Genomic DNA, 18,272 nt, shown 5'->3' on the forward strand with positions numbered 1-18,272 from the left:
AGCAAGTCCCTCAAGCCCTGAGCACCCCCTTCCTGGCAGAATTAATGTGCAGAGACCTTCACTAGGCTGTGGTGGGGCTCTGCCAGGATGTGGGATGCTGCAGGATGTGATCCATGAGGCTGGGGCACCCAGGGGCTGCAAGACACAGGCAGGACAAGGCAGGAGGAGCCTGAGGGTGACCCAAGGTGCCCATCTCTCCTTTAGGGGCTGGGAGCAGCTCTGCTCTGGAGCCAGGTTGAGACAGCTGGGCCTGGTTCAGCCTGGAGAAGGCTCCTTAAGGGGAGACCTTAGAGCAGCTCCAGTGCCTAAAGGGGCTACAGGAAACCCGGAGAGGGGCTTTGGACAAGGGCCTGCAGGAACAGGACAAGGGGAATGGCTTTAACCTGGCTGGGGACAGGCTGCTGCATAGGGAGCATCCCCAAAGCTGAGAGTGCGCTCCTGTAAGACAGTGATGACGCCACTTGGGGACCTGATGCCCAGCACCAAGAGAAGGGCCCATGCTTCCCCCTGACCAGAAACTGCTTTAAGAGGGGTCTTAGCAGAATCTGGTGCTCAGCTCAGCACAGAGCAGCTCCTGCACTGGCTCTGGCAGCTCCCACTGAGATCCGAAGGGATTTGGCTCCAAGTGTTTTGCAAAGTGGGGTTAAAAATCAGAGTAAACAGAAGACAGATGCACAGCTCATCCATGACCACCTCCTCCAGCCCGCAGCATGGCAGGAGGCAACGCCTGCCCCAGCCAGCCCGGATGCATCCGAAGGGCTGCCATTGAGCCCCATTCCCCCCCCCGGAACACCCTGAGGGGGCTGATCCTGCCCCACAGCAGGGCGCTGGGATGACACAACCTCTCCAAGCCTCACACACAAAGCTGGTTCATAAACAGCTTTTGGCAGGGGAGAGCTTTCAGTACAAGGCATTCAAGTTGGAGCAGCGCTGTCCCAAATCCCCCAGCGCTCCAGGACATGCTGACGTAGGGGATTCAGCACAAAGCCTCCAGCCTCTTCCTATCCCCTCCTCATTCCGCTGCTTTCCTCCTTGCCACTCACAGGCATCAAATCCACAATCGGGGCCAAGCCTTAATTTCTTTTCTTCCCCCCCTCCCCAAACCCAGCCCCTTGGCTCAAAGCACCAGCAGCTGACCAGGATGGATCCAAAATTAGCCCGAGCCCATTTGCTGCGGCTGCTTGACGGTGCAAGGCCAGGTTGGGATCTTCCTCCTCCTCCTCCTCCATCCCCCAGCAGATGCTACGTCAGCTCTGCCGCTGCAAACCAGCACCTCGGCTCCTGCCCAACGGGGAGGCAGCTTCAGCGCCAGAGCAGTCGCTGCTGCCCCTGCTCAGAGCCTGCTGCAGGGCGCTGGGGGGAATGGATGTGGCCCTCCAGGGAGCCCGGGCATGTGCCCAGCGCTGGCACTCCACAGCGAGTGGGAATTTGTCCTCATTTTCCCTGTCACAATTCCCAGGAAAGGGGGAAAAAGCAAAAATTGACACTGCAAAAGAGAGCCCCTGGAGGGTGGGATGTGCCTGACAGCTCCTGAGGGCTGGTTTGCACCGGGTGCATAGAGAGCAGGCTGAACTGAAGGAGGAGGAATTCTGAGTCTTCACCCCAGGAAGCAGGGATAGAATCCCAGACTGGTTTGGGTTGGAAGGCGTCTTAAAGCTCCTCCAGTTCCAACCCCCTGCCACAGGCAGGGACACCTTCCACTAGAGCAGGTTGCTCAAAGCCCCTGTGTCCAACCTGGCCTTGAACACTGCCAGGGATGGGACAGCCACAGCTTCTCTGGGCACCCTGTGCCAGCGCCTCAGCACCCTCACAGGGAAGAGCTTCTTCCTTAGATCCAACCTGAACTTCCCTTGTTCCAGTTTGAACCCATTACCCCTTGTCCTATCACTACAGTCCCTGATGAAGAGTCCCTCTCCAGCATCCTCGTAGCCCCCTTCAGACACTGGAAGGCTGCATTGTGGTGTTCACCTCATTTGGGGAATCTCAATGCAGAGCCAGGGCAGCCAAACGGTGCTGGAGCAGACGCCAGGAGTCAGAGCACTCCCAAATCAGAGGGATCCTGGAAAAGTGAGGGGCTGTGCCCAGAACTGGGGTTCCATCCTGCCCTGGACCCTAAGTGGGAAGCTACCTGCACATCAGATCCCCTCCACTCCATACCATGATTCCCACCCTGTCCCCAAAGGGACAGATGCCCCACAGTAATGCTTAGCACAAGGCCCAGAGATGCTGTGAAGCCCCAAACCTACCTCGGACACCTCTACAGCCTTGTGGGGGGCTTGGGATGAGAGACCGGCCTGCCGCAGCTCTCTGCCAGCATTCCAGCCCGCTCCCGAGCTATTCAACAACAGAACGGGCATCTTGAAATGCCAGGAGCATCCACCCGCCTCCTCCACAAGCTGCTGAGCAAAGCGTGACTAACGGCCCCCGTGCCGGCTCCTGGCTCCAGCAGCAGCTTTCCCAGTGGCAGGATGGTGCTTCCGAGCGTGCCAGCGCCAGCACACGCCAGCCCCGTGCTCAGGGATTACTTCCCACCATGGTATCAGCATACTGGGGAGGGATCAACCATGGTCCTTCTCCCCAGGGATGGGGTCTCACCTCTGGCTTCCTGAGAGTCTCTGGGTTTGGCATTTCGGCCACATCCATGTGCAACACTAAGAGGAAAAGCCCAACAAATCCTTCATGGCCTGGGGAAGATGGTGGGAAGGGTTTGAGGATCCCTGCTAATGCCATCACCTGCGGTATCCGAGCTGACGAACAGGGAATTGCAGAGAGGGGCATAATCTCAGAGTTAACACCCAAACCAGCTTCATTCCACAGGACAGGAGCTGCTGCTGGTGACAGCATCACATGGATGAGATGATTAAATTGGTTGCACTGCATGGATGAGATGGGACTGGCACAAGATGGACTTACTGATCCTAAAGGTCTTTTCCAACCTAGTTGATTCCATGATTCTATGATCCTGATTGCTCCTGGCTTTGAGCTGCCCCAGCCAGTGCCTGGTCAGGGATGCTCTGCCCCAAGCCCTGTCGCTGCTCCTGCTGTCCTGGCCTATCAGGGGACACCAGTCTCTCCAGAGGGAGGCAGGGAAGGAGCATCCCCCTGAGGCATGCTGCAAGGGAGGGCTGTGCAAGCACAGCCCCAGTAAGGATGGAGCAGCCCGAAGGATGCTCTGGTGGAGGATCCCAACCGGAGGCAGGGGGAACACCAGGGTTAAGCTGACTTTCCAAGAAATCCGGCTGCTGCTGCACACTTCCCAGGGTTTCCAGGAGAAGCAAAGCTCCTCCGGCTGCGGTGCTGGGTGAACCGGCAGCACCACCTAGTGGGCTGCTCCCCTCTCTCGGTATCTGGACCCTCAACGCTCCGTCACTGCTCATTGCTTCCCACCACTGCCCTGGTGAAAGGTTCCTCCACAGGGATACCCACCTAGAGCAAGGGCATCAGCCCCCATCAGCTCTTTTGCACCGACTACACTGTCCAAACCGAGCCAGGAACACAGGAAGGACCATGGGGACCACTGCAGTGGGGCATCCCTAGAGCTGTGTGTGGGGCTAGCAAGGCCCTGGAGCTGGACAAGGAGGTGCCATGGAGCCCCACAGCAGGTACCCCTCAGATCAGGGCAGGGATGTGACCAGTACCACCTTGGAAACGCATGCAGGACAGGGAAGGAAAGCTCTGCTGAGTCCAAACAGCCCTCTGCAGGCAGGAGAGCGGCAGGCAGGGTAAGAACACTTTGGCAGCACCAACCAGTCCACCCCTGTGAGCCGTGGTCCCTTCCCCTGCCCTCTGTCCCACCTCTTCTCACTCCAAACCTGCCCAAGATCCCGGTGTGCAGTCATGCACCACGGTCAATGCCGGGGATGCAGTCAAGGCAAAACCCTCTGGAGGTGCACATGGAGAATTACACGTTGAGCAACCTGGTCTAGTGGAAGGTGTCTTTGCCCATGGCAGGAACTGGACGAGCTTTAAGGTACCTTCCAACCCAAACCATTCCATGTAGAGGCTGATGAAGGCATCCTCCACTCCCACACAGACAAACCCTTCCCCTGCTCTTCCAGCCACTCACCTTGGCCACAAACTGCTTGTCCTTCTGATCCAGGTTTGCTGTGGGGGCCACATAGTCCCTCCAGATCCTCAACTTGCGTTCTTTGGCAAACCTGGCAGGAGAGGGGACAGGAGTGATGCCCGAGCTACTGTCCTCAGTGGGGACCAATAGCCCATCATCCACCAAAGCCCTGGCAGGGACAGTGGTGCTGGTGCAGACTCACAAGGCAAGATCCCATCTACCTCCCACGCCAGTGAGCATGGGGGGGTACCCACATGTGGATTGGGAGAGGGGGGTTCAGTCACCACAGGCACCCCATAGCTCCTCGGCAGCACTCACCGTTCGGCTGCCCGCAGCTTGTCAGCACCACGGGTGTAGACAGCGATGGACCAGTCCACACAGCGGGCAAAGCCCTCCTTCAGCAGGAGCTCGGTGATGTTCCCGTTCTGTGGACAAGGGGGGGAGGCACCGACATCTCCCTCTGCATCCCTGAGGAGAGCTGGGCTCCCCTCCCCTGCTCAGCCCCTCAGAACCCACAGGTCCCCAGAAACCCCTGGCCACAGCACCCCAGGACTACCAGAGACCACCCCAGTGAGGGCTCTGCTCTCCTTATAGGATGCTCAGCTGGACCGTGGCCTCCCATATCCACCACTAAAGAACGCAACCCCCAGAAACCCCACTAAAGGCACTGGACTTTCAGCAAGTGATGACCAACACCCCAACAGGACCCCTTCCCACCCCTCAGCACCAGTGCTACTTGCCGGGTGAAGGATGGTGCCCAGGATGTTCTGGTTGTGGCAGCTCTCCAGGACGATCTGCACATCCCTCTGCAGCAGCCGGGACTCTGTGAAGAACTTGGCTTCAGCAGCAAACGGCTCCGGGACCTCAGGGGCATCTGCCTCCCGCTTGAACGTGGGGCACTGCAGCAGAGGGGGACAATCTCAGTGGGGAGATGGGAAACCTCCCTAGGGAGGAAGGATGCACGGTGCCCTCATGCTCTGGATGTAGCATGCAGGAGAAACGGGCTGGGAGCTACATCCTGGTGCTTTTGTGCGATGTTGCACCAACACAGCCCCTCACGTGCCCCAGCAAACAACCAGGAGTAAACCAGGGTATGGAGAGCAACTCCCAGTGTAATCCACCTGGAGCTGATACCCACCTAACCCAAACCTGTCCCCATCCCCACAGTGATGCCCCACACCAGCACGTGCACAGCCACAGGCTGCATCCAGAATGCTCCTGGAGCAGGATGACACAGTGGGCAATGAGACAGCTGTATCCCTGCCTCCATCTCTCCATCTCAGCTTAATGGAGATGGATCTAGGAGGGGGCTGGGTTCTGCTCCCAAGGAACAAGGGATGGGACAAGAGGAAACGGCCTCAAGCTGCACCAGGGCAGGTTTAGATAGAGATGAGGAACAATTCCTTCCCCAGAGGGTGCTGAGGCACTGGAACAGGCTGCCCAGGGCAGTGCTGGAGTCACCACTAACCCAAGGCCTCAGTGCCATGGGTTAGTGGTGGCGTTGGCAGTGCTGGGAACGGGTGGACTGGATGAGCTTAAAGGGCTTTTCCAACCCAGCTGATTCCATGAGCCTGGCAGCCACTGGGTACCAGTTCAACCCCTGCACGCTCGCACTGGCACCAAAGGGCGCCAAGGAGGCTGCACAGTGAAGGATGGTGGAAATTCAAGAGAGAACTTGCTGCAGAGAGGAATCCTGAGCACCCTGCCAGGATGCAGGCCAGGCACTGAGCTCACCTTGATCCCTGAGAGCATGACGGTCACCAGGTAGTAATCAGGGAGGAGAAGGGCTCTCACCACACTGCCGTCCCGCACATGCTCTATGATGGCTGTGGAGCAAAAGCAGAGAGGTTGGTGCTGCTGTGGAGGGGCCTGGGGGAACAACGGAGCTAGAGCTGGCTCTCTGCGGCAAGAGGGTGCTGGGAGCAGCACCAGAGCAGCGTGGGGCAGGCAGACACAGGGGACAGAGGGCAGGGCTGGTGCAAGCTTACCATTAACAGGCTTCTGGTGCATGGAATCCACGAAGTGGCGAGGGTTTTCAATGGTGTACTTGATGTCCCTGATGGTGTGGGAGCCCGTCCCCTCACTCCACATCCCCTTCTTGGCACTCTTGGCCTGCTCCTCCAGCTCTGCCAGCCTGCTCTGCTCAGGGCTGCAAGGACAGGGAGAGATGGGGTGAGGCTGCTGGCTTCTGCATGGTTTAACAGTGGGAATATCCATCTTCCAGGCACTTTTCAGGATGCTTTAGTGATTTGATCACTCACAGCTAGAACAGGCAGTGCCTGGGTGAGCTGGTGAGCAAGGTTTGTCCTGCTGACAGCAACACACAGCAAATCAAACCCAGCTTCTGTAGCACTGAGGCTGCACATTGGAGCACCCAACTCAAGCAGCTGATGAGTGAGTGGCTGAGAGTGACCACATGCACCCATTAATTACACACCCTTTCAATTAGGAGGGCAAACATGGAGCAGTGACATGCTCCAGGCCATGTTCAATTGTGGGAAGCTCAGTCCTGCACTAACTGCTCCTCTGGACACTACAGGTGAGGAGCAGTGGTTGCAGCCAACACGGCCACTGCATGGACTCATAGATCCCCTTTGGTACAAGCCCCAGCAGGGTCCCAGAGTGATTCTCCCCCTCTGCTGTGCTCTGGGGAGACCCCTGACCCGCAGTCCTGATCCAGCTCTGGGGCAACAGCACAAGAGGGACGTGGAACTGTTGGAGCAAGGCCAGAGGAGGCCATGGAGATGTTGTGAGGGCTGGAGCAGCTCTGTTCTGGAGCCAGGCTGAGAGAGCTGGGCTGGTTCAGCCTGGAGAAGAGAAGGCTCCTTAAGGGGAGACCTTAGAGCAGCTCTAGTGCCTGAAGGGGCTAAAGGAAACCTGGAGATGGACTTGGGACAAGGGCCTGTAGGGACAGGACACGGAGAATGTCTTTAACCTGCCAGAGGGGAGACTGAGATGAAATCTTAGGCAGAAGTTCTTCCCTGTGAGGGTGCTGAGGCGCTGGCACAGGGTGCCCAGAGAAGCTGTGGCTGCCCCATCCCTGGCACTGTTCAGGGCCAGGTTAGACACAGGGGCTTGGAGCAACCTGCTCTAGGGGAAGGTGTCCCTGCCTGTGGTGGGGGATTGGAGCTGGAGGAGCTTTAAGGTCCCTTCCAACCCATTCCATGACCCTGTGTAAGTCAGTGCAATTATCCCCAGCTGTCTGTCAGGCAGATACTTCCCTCCCTCATCCAACTCCACAGCTCAAGAGTGTTGCAGGAGATGCAGAATCAGGCCAAGGCAGTGAGAGCTGACAGGGGCTGAACCCCAGCACCCAGAGCCCACCAGCACCAGGCAGGAACCACATTCCCAAGGGCATGGCACAGGGAATGCATCCCTGGGCAGGCAGCAAGACCTGCAGGCACTTGAGGCTTCAGCACTGGCAAACCTGGGTATGAACTCATGCATCCACACCCCTGGCAGTGCACACCCTGTTTACCCAATGTACCTGTTTACAAGCTGTGCTACCAAAAAGCACTGCGTGGAAGGGATCCAAGTGTGCCAGGAAGAGTTTCAGGAAGCAACACGGGCAAGTTTCCAGCCCAGCAGGCATGGGGACGGAAATAGCATCCCACTGGTATTTATAGCAGTGCCACAGACACAACTCACACCTCTGGAACTGGATAACCACTGCCCAGAGCACTGGCATCAGCTCTCATGATGCTGGCACAGGCATCTCACCACCAGATGTAGGATAAGGGGCAGGAGCATCACAACATCACCTCTCCAGCACGAGCCAAAGCACCTCAACTCCGTGGATTATTTTCCAGTGACCAAGACATATTTTGCTCTCTACAACTGTCAGGAGGATGGAGCCAGGAGGGGGGCTGGGCTCTGCTCCCAAGGAACAAGGGATGGGACCTCAAGCTGCACCTGGGCAGGTTTAGATGGAGATGAGGAACAATTCCTTCCCAAAGGGTGCTCAGGCACTGGAACAGGCTGCCCAGGGCAGTGCTGGAGTCACCCTCCCTGCAAGTGTTCACACACCGTGTAGCCAAGGCCTCAGTGCCATGGGTTAGTGGTGGCCTTGGCAGTGCTGGGAACAGTTGGACTGGATGAGCTTAAAGGGCTTTTCCAGCCCGGTTGGTTCTGTTTTTCTGCTCTGCAGCTCAGGGCTACACCTCTGGTGCTTCAGCATCCAGGGCACAGAGACACCCGAGTCCCCCCTCCCCAGCTCCTCACTACCCCAAACCTAAAGACAAGGGGTCACTGTGCAGGTACACTGATGCTCATGAAATCCAGGCATGGTGGAAAGCCACAGCTGAGGATCCCAACGACTCCATGGCCAGATAAATAACTGCAGAGAACTGGAGCAGCAGGGACCCCCCCGCACAGCACAGGAGCGCAGCCACATACGTACTTGTTGGCTCGGATCCCTTCCCGGCGGGAGGCCAGGCCTTCAGCCACGAGGGACTCAGCAATGTTCTCACCACTCGTGTCTGTGGAGAGGGAAGAGTCAGTGAGATGAGCACCAGTACAGGCGGCAGTTGGGGTTCCAGTGCTGAGGCACTGGCACAGGGTGCCCAGAGAAGCTGTGGCTGCCCCATCCCTGGCAGTGTTCAAGGCCAGGTTGGACAAAGGGGCTTAGAGCAACCTGCTCTAGTGGAAGGTGTCCCTGTCTGTGGCAGGGGGTTGGAACTGGAGGAGCTTTAAGGTCCCTTTCAACCCAAACCTTTCTTTGATTCCAATAGACTGAGACAAGCCACCAGTGCATGGGGCAGCCCAGAGACACCCACAGACCTCAGTTATCGAAAGTGCTCCCAAGATGATTCCAGCTAACAAGTGCCAGAGCAACCCCAGAGCAAAAGGCTCCTGTCACTATCCCAGTGCTCCAGCAGCACATGGCCTTCACGATACCTCAAGCAGAGCAGCCCAGGGCTTTCCTGGGGACACCATTTCCACCAGAGCAGGGCTAACCAAGTGGGAAGGTGGCACATTGCTCTGATGCTGCAGGCCCTGCTGTCACCCAGGACCATCCCCATGGGAAGGGGAAGCACCCAGGGCAGGCACGCAGGCAGTGCCCTCCCAGGACCCACAGGGCTGCCTGGATCTCCAGCAAAGGCTGCACTGCCAGCACAACCTGAAATGGGCACCTCTGCAGAAGGCATCATTCATCTATAGAGACACAAGGGGTGGTTGGGGACAGGTGTAGGGATCCCAAACTCTTCCCCAGCATCTCCACTCTGGCTCTGCCACCACCAGACAGCAATGGGAAGCCCCTACCCCTCCGAAGCCCACCCCTCCAGAACTGCTGCATCATTGCCAGGGGCGCTGCTGCAGCGTTTCCACATTAAGAGCATTTAAACCTTGACAAACATCACCAGAAAACGTTTTCAGCTTCATTTCTCACCTCAGCAGTGTGACAGGCTGGGATTTAACAATAAGAATGACACCTACATGGGAAGCAGAGCACAGGAGCCCTCAATGTGGCAGACAACCAGGCTGTGGATGACTGAAAGGAGCATGAGCAGCAAAACCCCTTCCAAGGTTGATCTGGTGCAGGTTGTGCCATCAGGACCTGCCAGACTTCCTGCCGAAGGATGCCCATGGGATGGGAAAGCGGGGAGCAGCAGCACCCTGAAACTATGATCTACCCCCAGCTTGCCAGGAGGGGATCTGCATCCCAAAGGGCTTCCCAGGCCCCACAAGAAAGCTAGAAGCTCAGGAATGAGCATGGCTGAGAGAGCTGGGCTGGTTCAGCCTGAAGAAGAGAAAGCTCCTTAAAGGGAGACCTTAGAGCAGCTCCAGTGCCTAAAGGGGCTACAGGAAACCTGGAGATGGGCTTTGGACAAAGGCCTGTAGGGACAGGACACAGAGAATGGCTTTAACCTGCCAGAGGGGAGACTGAGATGAGCTCTCAGGCAGAAGTTCTTCCTTGTGAGGGTGCTGAGGCGCTGGCACAGGGTGCCCAGAGAAGCTGTGGCTGCCCCATCCCTGGCACTGTTCAGGGCCAGGTTAGACACAGGGGCTTGGAGCAACCTGCTCTAGTGGAAGGTGTCCCTGTCTGTGGCAGGGGTTGGAACTGGAGGGGCTTTAAGGTCCCTTCAACCCAAACCATTCTAGGATTCTATGGCTTGCTTCCCCACACTGCAGTGCATCAACCAGCGGCTGCAGCTCCAGAGAGCATGGCCCCACAGGCAGCTGGGACCACTCTCCTTCCAAAGCTGGAGCTCCACTGGAAGCAGGCATACATCCTGCTGCAACTACCACATCCCAATCCACCACCTCGGGCCTGCTCCCTGCAAGCACCTCACATCCCACTGCACAAGCCACAACATTCCCCACCACCCCTTTAGGCACCCAAGGGACCCGTCTGCACTCACCTTTCCCCAGGTACACCATCCCGTACTCCCGGCCCTGCGGGGTCTTGTATTCCACAGTAAAGCAGACCTCCTTCCCGATCAGCTTCTTCCGCAGGAACTCACGAGCCGGGAAGCCCCAGGGCTGGAGGGAAAGAAGTCACCAGGAGCCAATGGATCTAATGGAGCTGGGAAGCCTGAAGTCCCCCACGTGCTGCATGGGCCATGCTGGAGGCTTGCACAGGAATCAACTGCAGGAGAAACACCTCCACTCTCCCCCTCCATCCCACCAAAAGGGGTCCTGGTTGGTTTTCCACCTGGTGTCAGGCTCCCAAAGCACAGTCAGACCCAGTGCGCTCCAAGAGCTGGAGACACAGCAACCCTGACCAGCCCCAGCTGCCCGGGACATGGTGGGGGCTCCTGCAGCTCCCACCCAAGGCTGCGTGGATGCCCGTGGAGAACAGCAGAGCAGAACCAACCACGACAGCCAGGAGCAGCAGGCTCCTGCATCTCCCAGCACCTCTGTGCATGGAGGTAGGAACACACCGGAGCCCCAGCGAGCTCAGCCCCACGCCACCGCAGCAGTGGGTGGAGAACACGGTCCAGAGCAGAACATGACGTGCTCATAAACAATTAGCAAACCTGACAGGCATCACTTCATGAGGAAAGAGTGACATTTACCGGCTGAAGCAGTGTTCCAGAAGACAAACTCCCCAGGGAGAGCAATTAGCTGCCAGCGCTCTGCACCACCCCCGGGGCTGGGAGGATGGGTGGCCTGGGCCAGGCTCCCTGCACGAAAGCCCTGCCTGCATCCAGCTGCCAAAGCAACACCCCCTTGCTTCCCAAAACCCCATTCCTGGCACAAGAAAAACCCCACAGGGGAAGCCTGGAGGTACCAACGGCTTCCCCTGGTCCTGGAGATCCTGCCCAGTCATCTTGGCCCATGCCTGCCCCATCCTCACAGGAGAGTGAGGAAGAAGAATCCCACCCCAAATTCCACACTGGGAGCAGGAAAAGATTCTCTTAAAGGACACCTGAACGGACCTGTTTGTATCCTGCGGCTGCCCCATGTGTAGCCTGCAGACCCTGGTCCTTGCCAATGGACCATACCTGTCCTATCCCAGGCATCTGTGTGACTGCAGCAGGGCAAAGAAGGAAAATCCTGCCCCAAATTCCACACTGGGAAGGTTGAAGAACGGAAAGGATTTCTTAAAGGATAATTGAAGGGACTGTTTGTATCCTGCAGCTGCCCCATGTGTAACCTGCAGACCCTGCCCAGCCATCCTGGTCCTTGCCAATGGACCATGCCTGCCCATCCTGGGCACGTGTGTGTCCATAGCAGGGTGAGGAAGGAGAATCCCACCCCAAATTCCACACTGGGATGCTTGAAGCAGGGAAAGGATCTCTTAAAGGATAACTGAAGGAACCGTCTGTATCCTGCAGCTGCCTCACGTGAGCTGTGGGAGCTGCCTGCATCCCACGTGATGGTCTGGCAATGGGCAATGCCTCTTGCAATGTCCAAGCAGAGGGTGTTGTGGTCTGTAGAGCCGTCCCAGCAGCCTGGAGGCCCCTGCCCAGCCCAGCCCCGCCTGTGATCCCTGGGGAATGGTGCTCCCAGACGCACCCACCTCATCTGGAGTGTCCTTGGCGTCGGGCTGGCCGGCGGCGGCGCGGCGCGCGAGATTCCCAGCGCGGATGTTGCTGAGGTTGATCTGGCGCTCAGGGGGGGGGCCACCCCGGGGCTGGCCACGGACGATGATGGCACAGCCCGACAGCACCTGCAGGGACAAAGAGGGGTTACGGGGGGCCCCCAAACAGCAACAAAGGAGAGGGGCCAGGGGGACGCGAGGGGATGCTGCACACGGGCACCCAGGGATGGATCCTACCCCATGGGAAGGTCTGCACCACAGCGAACGGTTTCTCACAGACACAGGAGCTGCTCCAGGTTTCCCGCTTGGGGATGCAGGATGGAGCCCAGCTCCTCACCCTGCACTTGACAGGGGTATCAAACACCCCGTTCCTCCTTCAGAGGCAGCACGATGGAACACGGCGATCTTGGATATCGCCAAGGACTTAGCACATTGGGATTTTACCCTGATGGCCCCATTCTCCCCCAGTGATTTGGCTGCTGAGTGCTCAGAGCCAGGAGCACAGCTACATTGGACAATCCCATCCCACCCACCTCCCAGAGCACCAGCAGTCCCATTGCTCCTTGTGTGCCACAGAGCATTCCCACATTCAGGAGTGCCCCAAGGGGCTCTGCACAGCTGCTCACACAGGACAGGAGGATGCAGGCAGGGAAAAACCTTGGCAAGGACCAGCTCCAAGTGGATGCTTTTACCTACTGTGATGCTAAGACCTTTAGGTGATTCCATAGAAGTCAGATAAACCCCTGTGGAGAGAACTGATGGGAGAATCCCCAGAACAACACAGACCCCAAATGGGACATCTCCTCCTTGTTCCCCTGTCAATTACAGACCCCAGCTGCAGAACCCCAGGGCTTCCCAACAGCTCCATCCCAGTACAAGAACCCAAAGCCACCCATGGCATTGGCACAGGCAGCTCCAGCTTCTGAGCATGCTGGGGATCACCCTGTTCCCGTTTTAATCAGCCTGGGCTCCCCACATGCAGGACTGATGCTGCTGAAGCACTCACAGAAAACCTGTTTTTCAGCCCATGCCCTGGCTTTATGCCCACCCAAAATCTCTATGGATGCTCACAGTGCATCCCAAAGCAGAGGACTTGTCCCCTGTCCCAGCAGGCAGTGCCAGGGACACCAGCTCCCACTGAACTTTGCCAAAACCAGCCCCACAGCATCACATTTGCTGTCTGCAGCGTTCCCTGCATGGATCCATGACACAGACCGGTGCACGTTCTGGGAATTCAACTTCAAATTAAGCCTGACCTACACACACTTATCACAGAAAAGACTCAGTGCTTGGTACTTGAGGACTTAGAGGTTTCATGGCTGTAATTAACCTTAATCTTTAATTTATAGGGCACGGGGATGTTGTAAGTGGTTTATCCAACTACCAACACAAACCCTGGATCCCGGGAAGGGGCCAGGTTTGTTAGTGAAGCTGCTCTGTACAGCACACTGTGCTCCTCCTCATCTACAGGCACCCTGGCTTAAACCAGGCTGCAGAAGCTGCAGTTAGTGCAGGAGCACGATGGATGCACCAAGGCCAGGGCATGGCACAGGGATGCAGGATGGATGGACCTGGATCCTGCTGTGGTGGGAATGGCACCGGAGTCCTGCCAGCACAGGCAAGTCCAGAGCTATGGCTGCCAGGCACAGAGGTGGGAAGGAAGGCGGTGAGAAGGATGGATCCCAAAGCACCCATGGAGTGACTCCATGGGCTTCCCCAAGTCCTTAGGTTCTCCAAAAGAAGCCTATTGAGCTCAATCCCACCCCGTGGAACAGAGCCTCTTCCAGTTGGTGGCTGCAGGGTCCTGACCCCACCACCACCCTGTTCCTGCTCTTCATCACATCCTGCTCCCAGACTCTTGAGGTCCCACTGTCATTTCAGAGGAAACGTGCAGCAGGAAGGTTCAAAAAACACCCCCAAACACTTCCAAGTCCAACAAGTTGTGATGGGAATCGCAGAGGAGCCATCCAGGCCAGCAGCTCCTGACTCCATGGCACCATCACAGAGAGCCTGGGAATCTCACCTCTCCAGCATGCCCTGGGCAGGGATTCTAGGGTCTGCCCTGGAAAGGGAAGGGGGTCCATGGGGCACATCCCAGAGGGGTGCCTGGACAGCAATCCCGCAGCACCCACTCCAGATATGGGGCACCAGGGTGGTGTGTGGTCCCCAGGAGCTGGTATCTACCACATGCACCAGCCAGCTCCTGACCTTCGCTCTCCAGGAACACGTGGAGACAACACATTGAGAGCTCCAGGATCCCTTCCCACTGCCCCTTCCCATGGGGATGCCACTGGCACCTTAGGAAGAGGAGCCCCTGGGGCACCCAAGGGACATACTGGGTGCTGGTGGCCCATGGGCAGTGGTACAGGGGGTGCTATGGAGCTGCCAGGGAAACCCACGCTCCCTCAGGGCTGGTGGGGGTTCAGCTCCACTGGCTCCCGGTCCCCGGCATGCACAGGGGAACCCGAAAGTTCCTCCCGCCCCTTCCCAACAGCCGGGATGGGAGCACGGGGAAGGGGAGGTCCAAGGCTCCCGGAGGGGGGGCAGGACGGGACGGCAGCATCGGGAGCACCCGGGGCCCCATGCGGCGGGGAACCGGAAGGCGTGAGAAGCAGGGGCGTATCGCGAGGCTCCGGGACGGGAGGAAAGTCCTGGGCTCCCGAAGGGGGTCCCGGTTATCGGGAGGGAAAGCGGGGAGGAGGGTCCCGAGTACCGGAGGTGGAGTCCCGGTTACAGTGATGGGGGGGGGGGGTCCCATGCACCGGCGGGAGGTGCAGGGCGGGGGGGTCCCGGTTACAGAGAGGCGAGGCGGGGAGCGGAGGAAACTCCTGATCACAGAAGGGAGCTGCACGGCGGGGCAGGGTCCCGATTACCGGAATGGGGAGGTTGTCCTGCGCACTAGAGGGTCCTACACGGCGGGAGGATCCCGGCTACCGGGAGGGGAAAGGAGGGGGATCCCTGTAACCGGGAGAGGCTACACGGCGGAGGGGTCCCGGCTACCGGGACGGAAGACGGAGTCCCGGGCACCGGACGGGGCTGCACGGCGGGGGCGTCCCGGTTACCGGGAGGGGAGCTGAAAGGAGCCATGGGCGGGAGGCGGCGGCGGAGGCCGCGGGCGGGCAGGGCGGTGCTCACCATCTTGACGATGCCGCGCTGCACGGCGAGCGGCGGCACGGAGCCGCCCTGCCCGGGACCGGCCGCGGACGCCACAGGGGATGGGGGACCCCCAGCACAGCCCCACTGGGGGCTGCAGGCTCCCTTAGTGCAGCCCGGTGCGGGGCTCCTACAAGGTTACGGGGATCCCGCAGCAGAAACCCACAGGAGACCGGGGCTCCCGCAGCACAGCCCCTCGGGGGCAGGGGTCCCGCAGCGCAGCCGCGTATAGGTGTCAGGGGAAGGGGTTCCCCCAGTGCAGACCCACAAGGAACCAGGGGAAGGCGATCCCACCCAACAGAGCCCCACAGGAGAGTGGGGGGTCCCACAGCGCATCCCCCTGGGGGCCAGGGGGAGGGAATCCCCCCATCCCCATGGAGGATCCAGGGATGGAGTTCCCTCCAGCCCCATGGGGAGTCAGGAGGGAAGGAGATCCCCCCGTGCAGCCACACGGAGGGTTCAGTGGAGGGAGCTCGCCATGCTGGTCCCCCCGGGGGATGGGGTCCCCCCCCATCTCCCTCTCCCTCCCCTGGCTGCAGTCCGGGGTGCAGGATCGCAGCCCCCCAGCGCCTCCCCCCACTTCATCCCATGCAGAAACAATGTGCTGCCGGGCCAGAGAACAGGGGACCCCCTCTGCACCCCTGCTCCTCCGCTCCTACTTTCGGCCACTTCGGGGCCATTCCCCACTGCCCCGTAGGAGGCACCCGTCCTGTGTTCTCTCCCCAGGGCCACCCACTCCCACCCCACTGCCCACGGACACCCGCACCCTACCAGGCAGCATCCACGTCCTGCGAGGGGTCAAGATGAGCGGTGGGCTCCCCCATAGCCTCAACCACCCATCATCACGATGTCCTGGCACCCATCACCATCGTGTCCCAGCACTGGGGACCTGCAGTCCAGATGCAGTTTCAGGACGTCCTCCCATAGGGGCCACTGGCACGGTGTGGGCGCCCTCCTCGCGGACAGGGCTGTGGGCGCAGAGCTCAGGTCTTTAAGTGACCCCAAACCCTCCCCATCCAAAGCAGAGGGACCCGAGGAGCCAGCGCAAGGCTGGGACCTGGGGTGACTCCAGCGTGCCGTGTCACCGCTTCAACACTGGCGGTTCATGCACGGACAAGGACTTTTGGGGGGCGATTTAGGGGTGCCCCCGGTGCTTACCCGCTTGGCGGCACCATCCGTGGCCGTGCCGCTCCCTGCTGGCAACTCAGCCCTGGCGTTACCCTGTGTCCGTCACAGCGGCGCCGGGGCAGGGTTTGCCTCTCCTCGCACCCTGCGGCAGCCGCCGCTCCGCTCAGCCCTCGCCTCTGCCAGCTCCGAACTGAGTCGTGTCATTTGTGGGTGGTAGAAAGCGATTATCCTCTCTCTGAGTGGTCACGTAGGGAATCCAGGCAATCGCAGCTCTGCAATTCCCGCTCTAGGGAGTGGGAATGGAGCAGCACCGGCTCCGAACAGTGAGAGCAGTTGTAGCTGTGACTGTGACCATCCCATGTCCCACAGGGCAGCCGGACCCTGGTGCAACTGTTTCCAAAGCCCTGCGATGTGGGAAGAAGCCCAGCCATGTGGGAAGGAGATTTGGAGCAGGGATGCAAGGATCAGGGATGCCCTGGCACACGATGACGTGTGGCACAACAGACCCTGTGCCGTGCAGTTGGCATTTTCTACCTATTCCGGGCAGGTTTTGCATCCTCAGTGTTAACCATGTTCTTCCTATAAAGGGATTGTTTCCACACATGAAGCCCAGCAGTGGTCCAGCCATTGGCCGCTCTACCAGAGCATCCCTATGATCCCAATCCCGGGTTTCACACCGGGATCACCCTTGCCAAAATCTCTCCCTGTGGGTCAGGCAGTCATGGAAGGATCCTTCTCCTGGCTCCCAACCTGCCGAATCCCTCCACTGCCTTCATTTCCTTGCTCCAGCTTGTTTCATGGTAATGCATGTCTTTGTTTCATCCCTTGCTCCTATTTAATACTTTGCACCATGACTCATTCATGAGTGCCAGGGTGGGAACTCAAGGGCAGGGAGTCACCTCTTCAGCCCCAAAATTGAGCAGAGCTGCTCCATTATCCCAATTTATGGCATTTCTGGACCTACACCTCACCAGTGTCCCAGCTTGAAGCTGCATCCCACCGGGCTCTGCTCGGGAAGATGAAGGCTCATCCATGTGCTCCAGCTCCAATGAGGGCATCTTCAAGCCCCACAGTTGCCTCTTTTAGCCAGAATATTTTAATAATCATCTTTTTGATGGAAAAGCGAGTGGAAATGTAGGTGGGAGCACTTAGGTAAAGGAGGTTTGCTTGCCTGGCTGACTCATTGCGGCTTTTAAGTTTCACGTGTGCTTTCTGGAGGAGAAAAGAAAGGATTTCTTTTTCCAGCCATCCCTGGTGCTTGGGGAGGAACAGGGTCCTGCTGTGGAGAGAAAGCCCACAGAGATGGAAAGCAGCCTTGGATGTGCAGAAAGGAGCTATGAAGAGGAAGGGAAAGACCCTTTCTGTGCTGGAGGCATCACTTTGGCGTAACTGAATCAACCCCAATGTGCTGCAGCACCCAGCTTTGGTCCTGCAGTGGGATCCCAACGCAGAGGGATGTGGAGCAAGTCCAGAAGAGCCCATGGAGATGCTGCGAGGGCTGGAGCAGCTCTGCTCTGGAGCCAGGCTGAGAGAGCTGGGCTGGTTCAGCCTGGAGAAGGCTCCTTAAGGGGAGACCTTAGAAGGGTTGGAAGGGAGCTTAAAGCTCCTCCAGTTCCAACCCCTGCCATGAGCAGGGACACCTTCCACTAGAGCAGGTTGCTCCAAGCCCCTGTGTCCAACCTGGCCTTGAACACTGCCAGGGATGGGGCAGCCACAGCTTCTCTGGGCACCCTGTGCCAGTGCCTCAGCACCTTCACAGGGAAGAACTTCTGCCTAAGAGCTCATCTCAGTCTCCCCTCTGTCAGGTTAAAGCCATTCCCCTTGTCCTGTCCCTGAAGGACCTTGCCCAAAGACCCTCTCCAGGTTTCCTATAGCCCCTTTAGGCACTGGAAGACCCATCTGTGCAGCTCCCTAAATCCAGCTGGAAGGATCTCAGAG

At 58.6% G+C, this 18,272-nt stretch overlaps 1 protein-coding gene across 1 annotated transcript in view; it reads right to left on the reverse strand.

The window, feature by feature from the left end:
• SND1 (staphylococcal nuclease and tudor domain containing 1) overlaps window positions 1-16,030 on the reverse strand; it is a 99,751-nt gene extending 83,721 nt beyond the window's left edge. Inside the window, exons 1-10 of the mRNA XM_057429359.1 lie at window positions 15,978-16,030; window positions 15,189-15,336; window positions 12,033-12,182; window positions 10,429-10,549; window positions 8,466-8,544; window positions 6,055-6,215; window positions 5,801-5,892; window positions 4,807-4,965; window positions 4,385-4,491; window positions 4,067-4,157 (exon numbers count right to left, since the gene is read on the reverse strand). Of these exons, the coding sequence (XP_057285342.1) occupies window positions 4,067-4,157; window positions 4,385-4,491; window positions 4,807-4,965; window positions 5,801-5,892; window positions 6,055-6,215; window positions 8,466-8,544; window positions 10,429-10,549; window positions 12,033-12,182; window positions 15,189-15,336; window positions 15,978-16,030 (1,161 nt within the window). The remainder of the gene's footprint in view (window positions 1-4,066; window positions 4,158-4,384; window positions 4,492-4,806; window positions 4,966-5,800; window positions 5,893-6,054; window positions 6,216-8,465; window positions 8,545-10,428; window positions 10,550-12,032; window positions 12,183-15,188; window positions 15,337-15,977) is intronic.
• Between the last annotated feature and the right edge of the window lie 2,242 nt (window positions 16,031-18,272).

This window comes from Pezoporus wallicus, unplaced genomic scaffold (assembly GCF_028554395.1).
Source record: "Pezoporus wallicus isolate ANWC-B61680 ecotype Strahan unplaced genomic scaffold, APGP_CSIRO_Pwel_v1 contig_5069, whole genome shotgun sequence".
NCBI lineage: Eukaryota > Metazoa > Chordata > Aves > Psittaciformes > Psittacidae > Pezoporus > Pezoporus wallicus.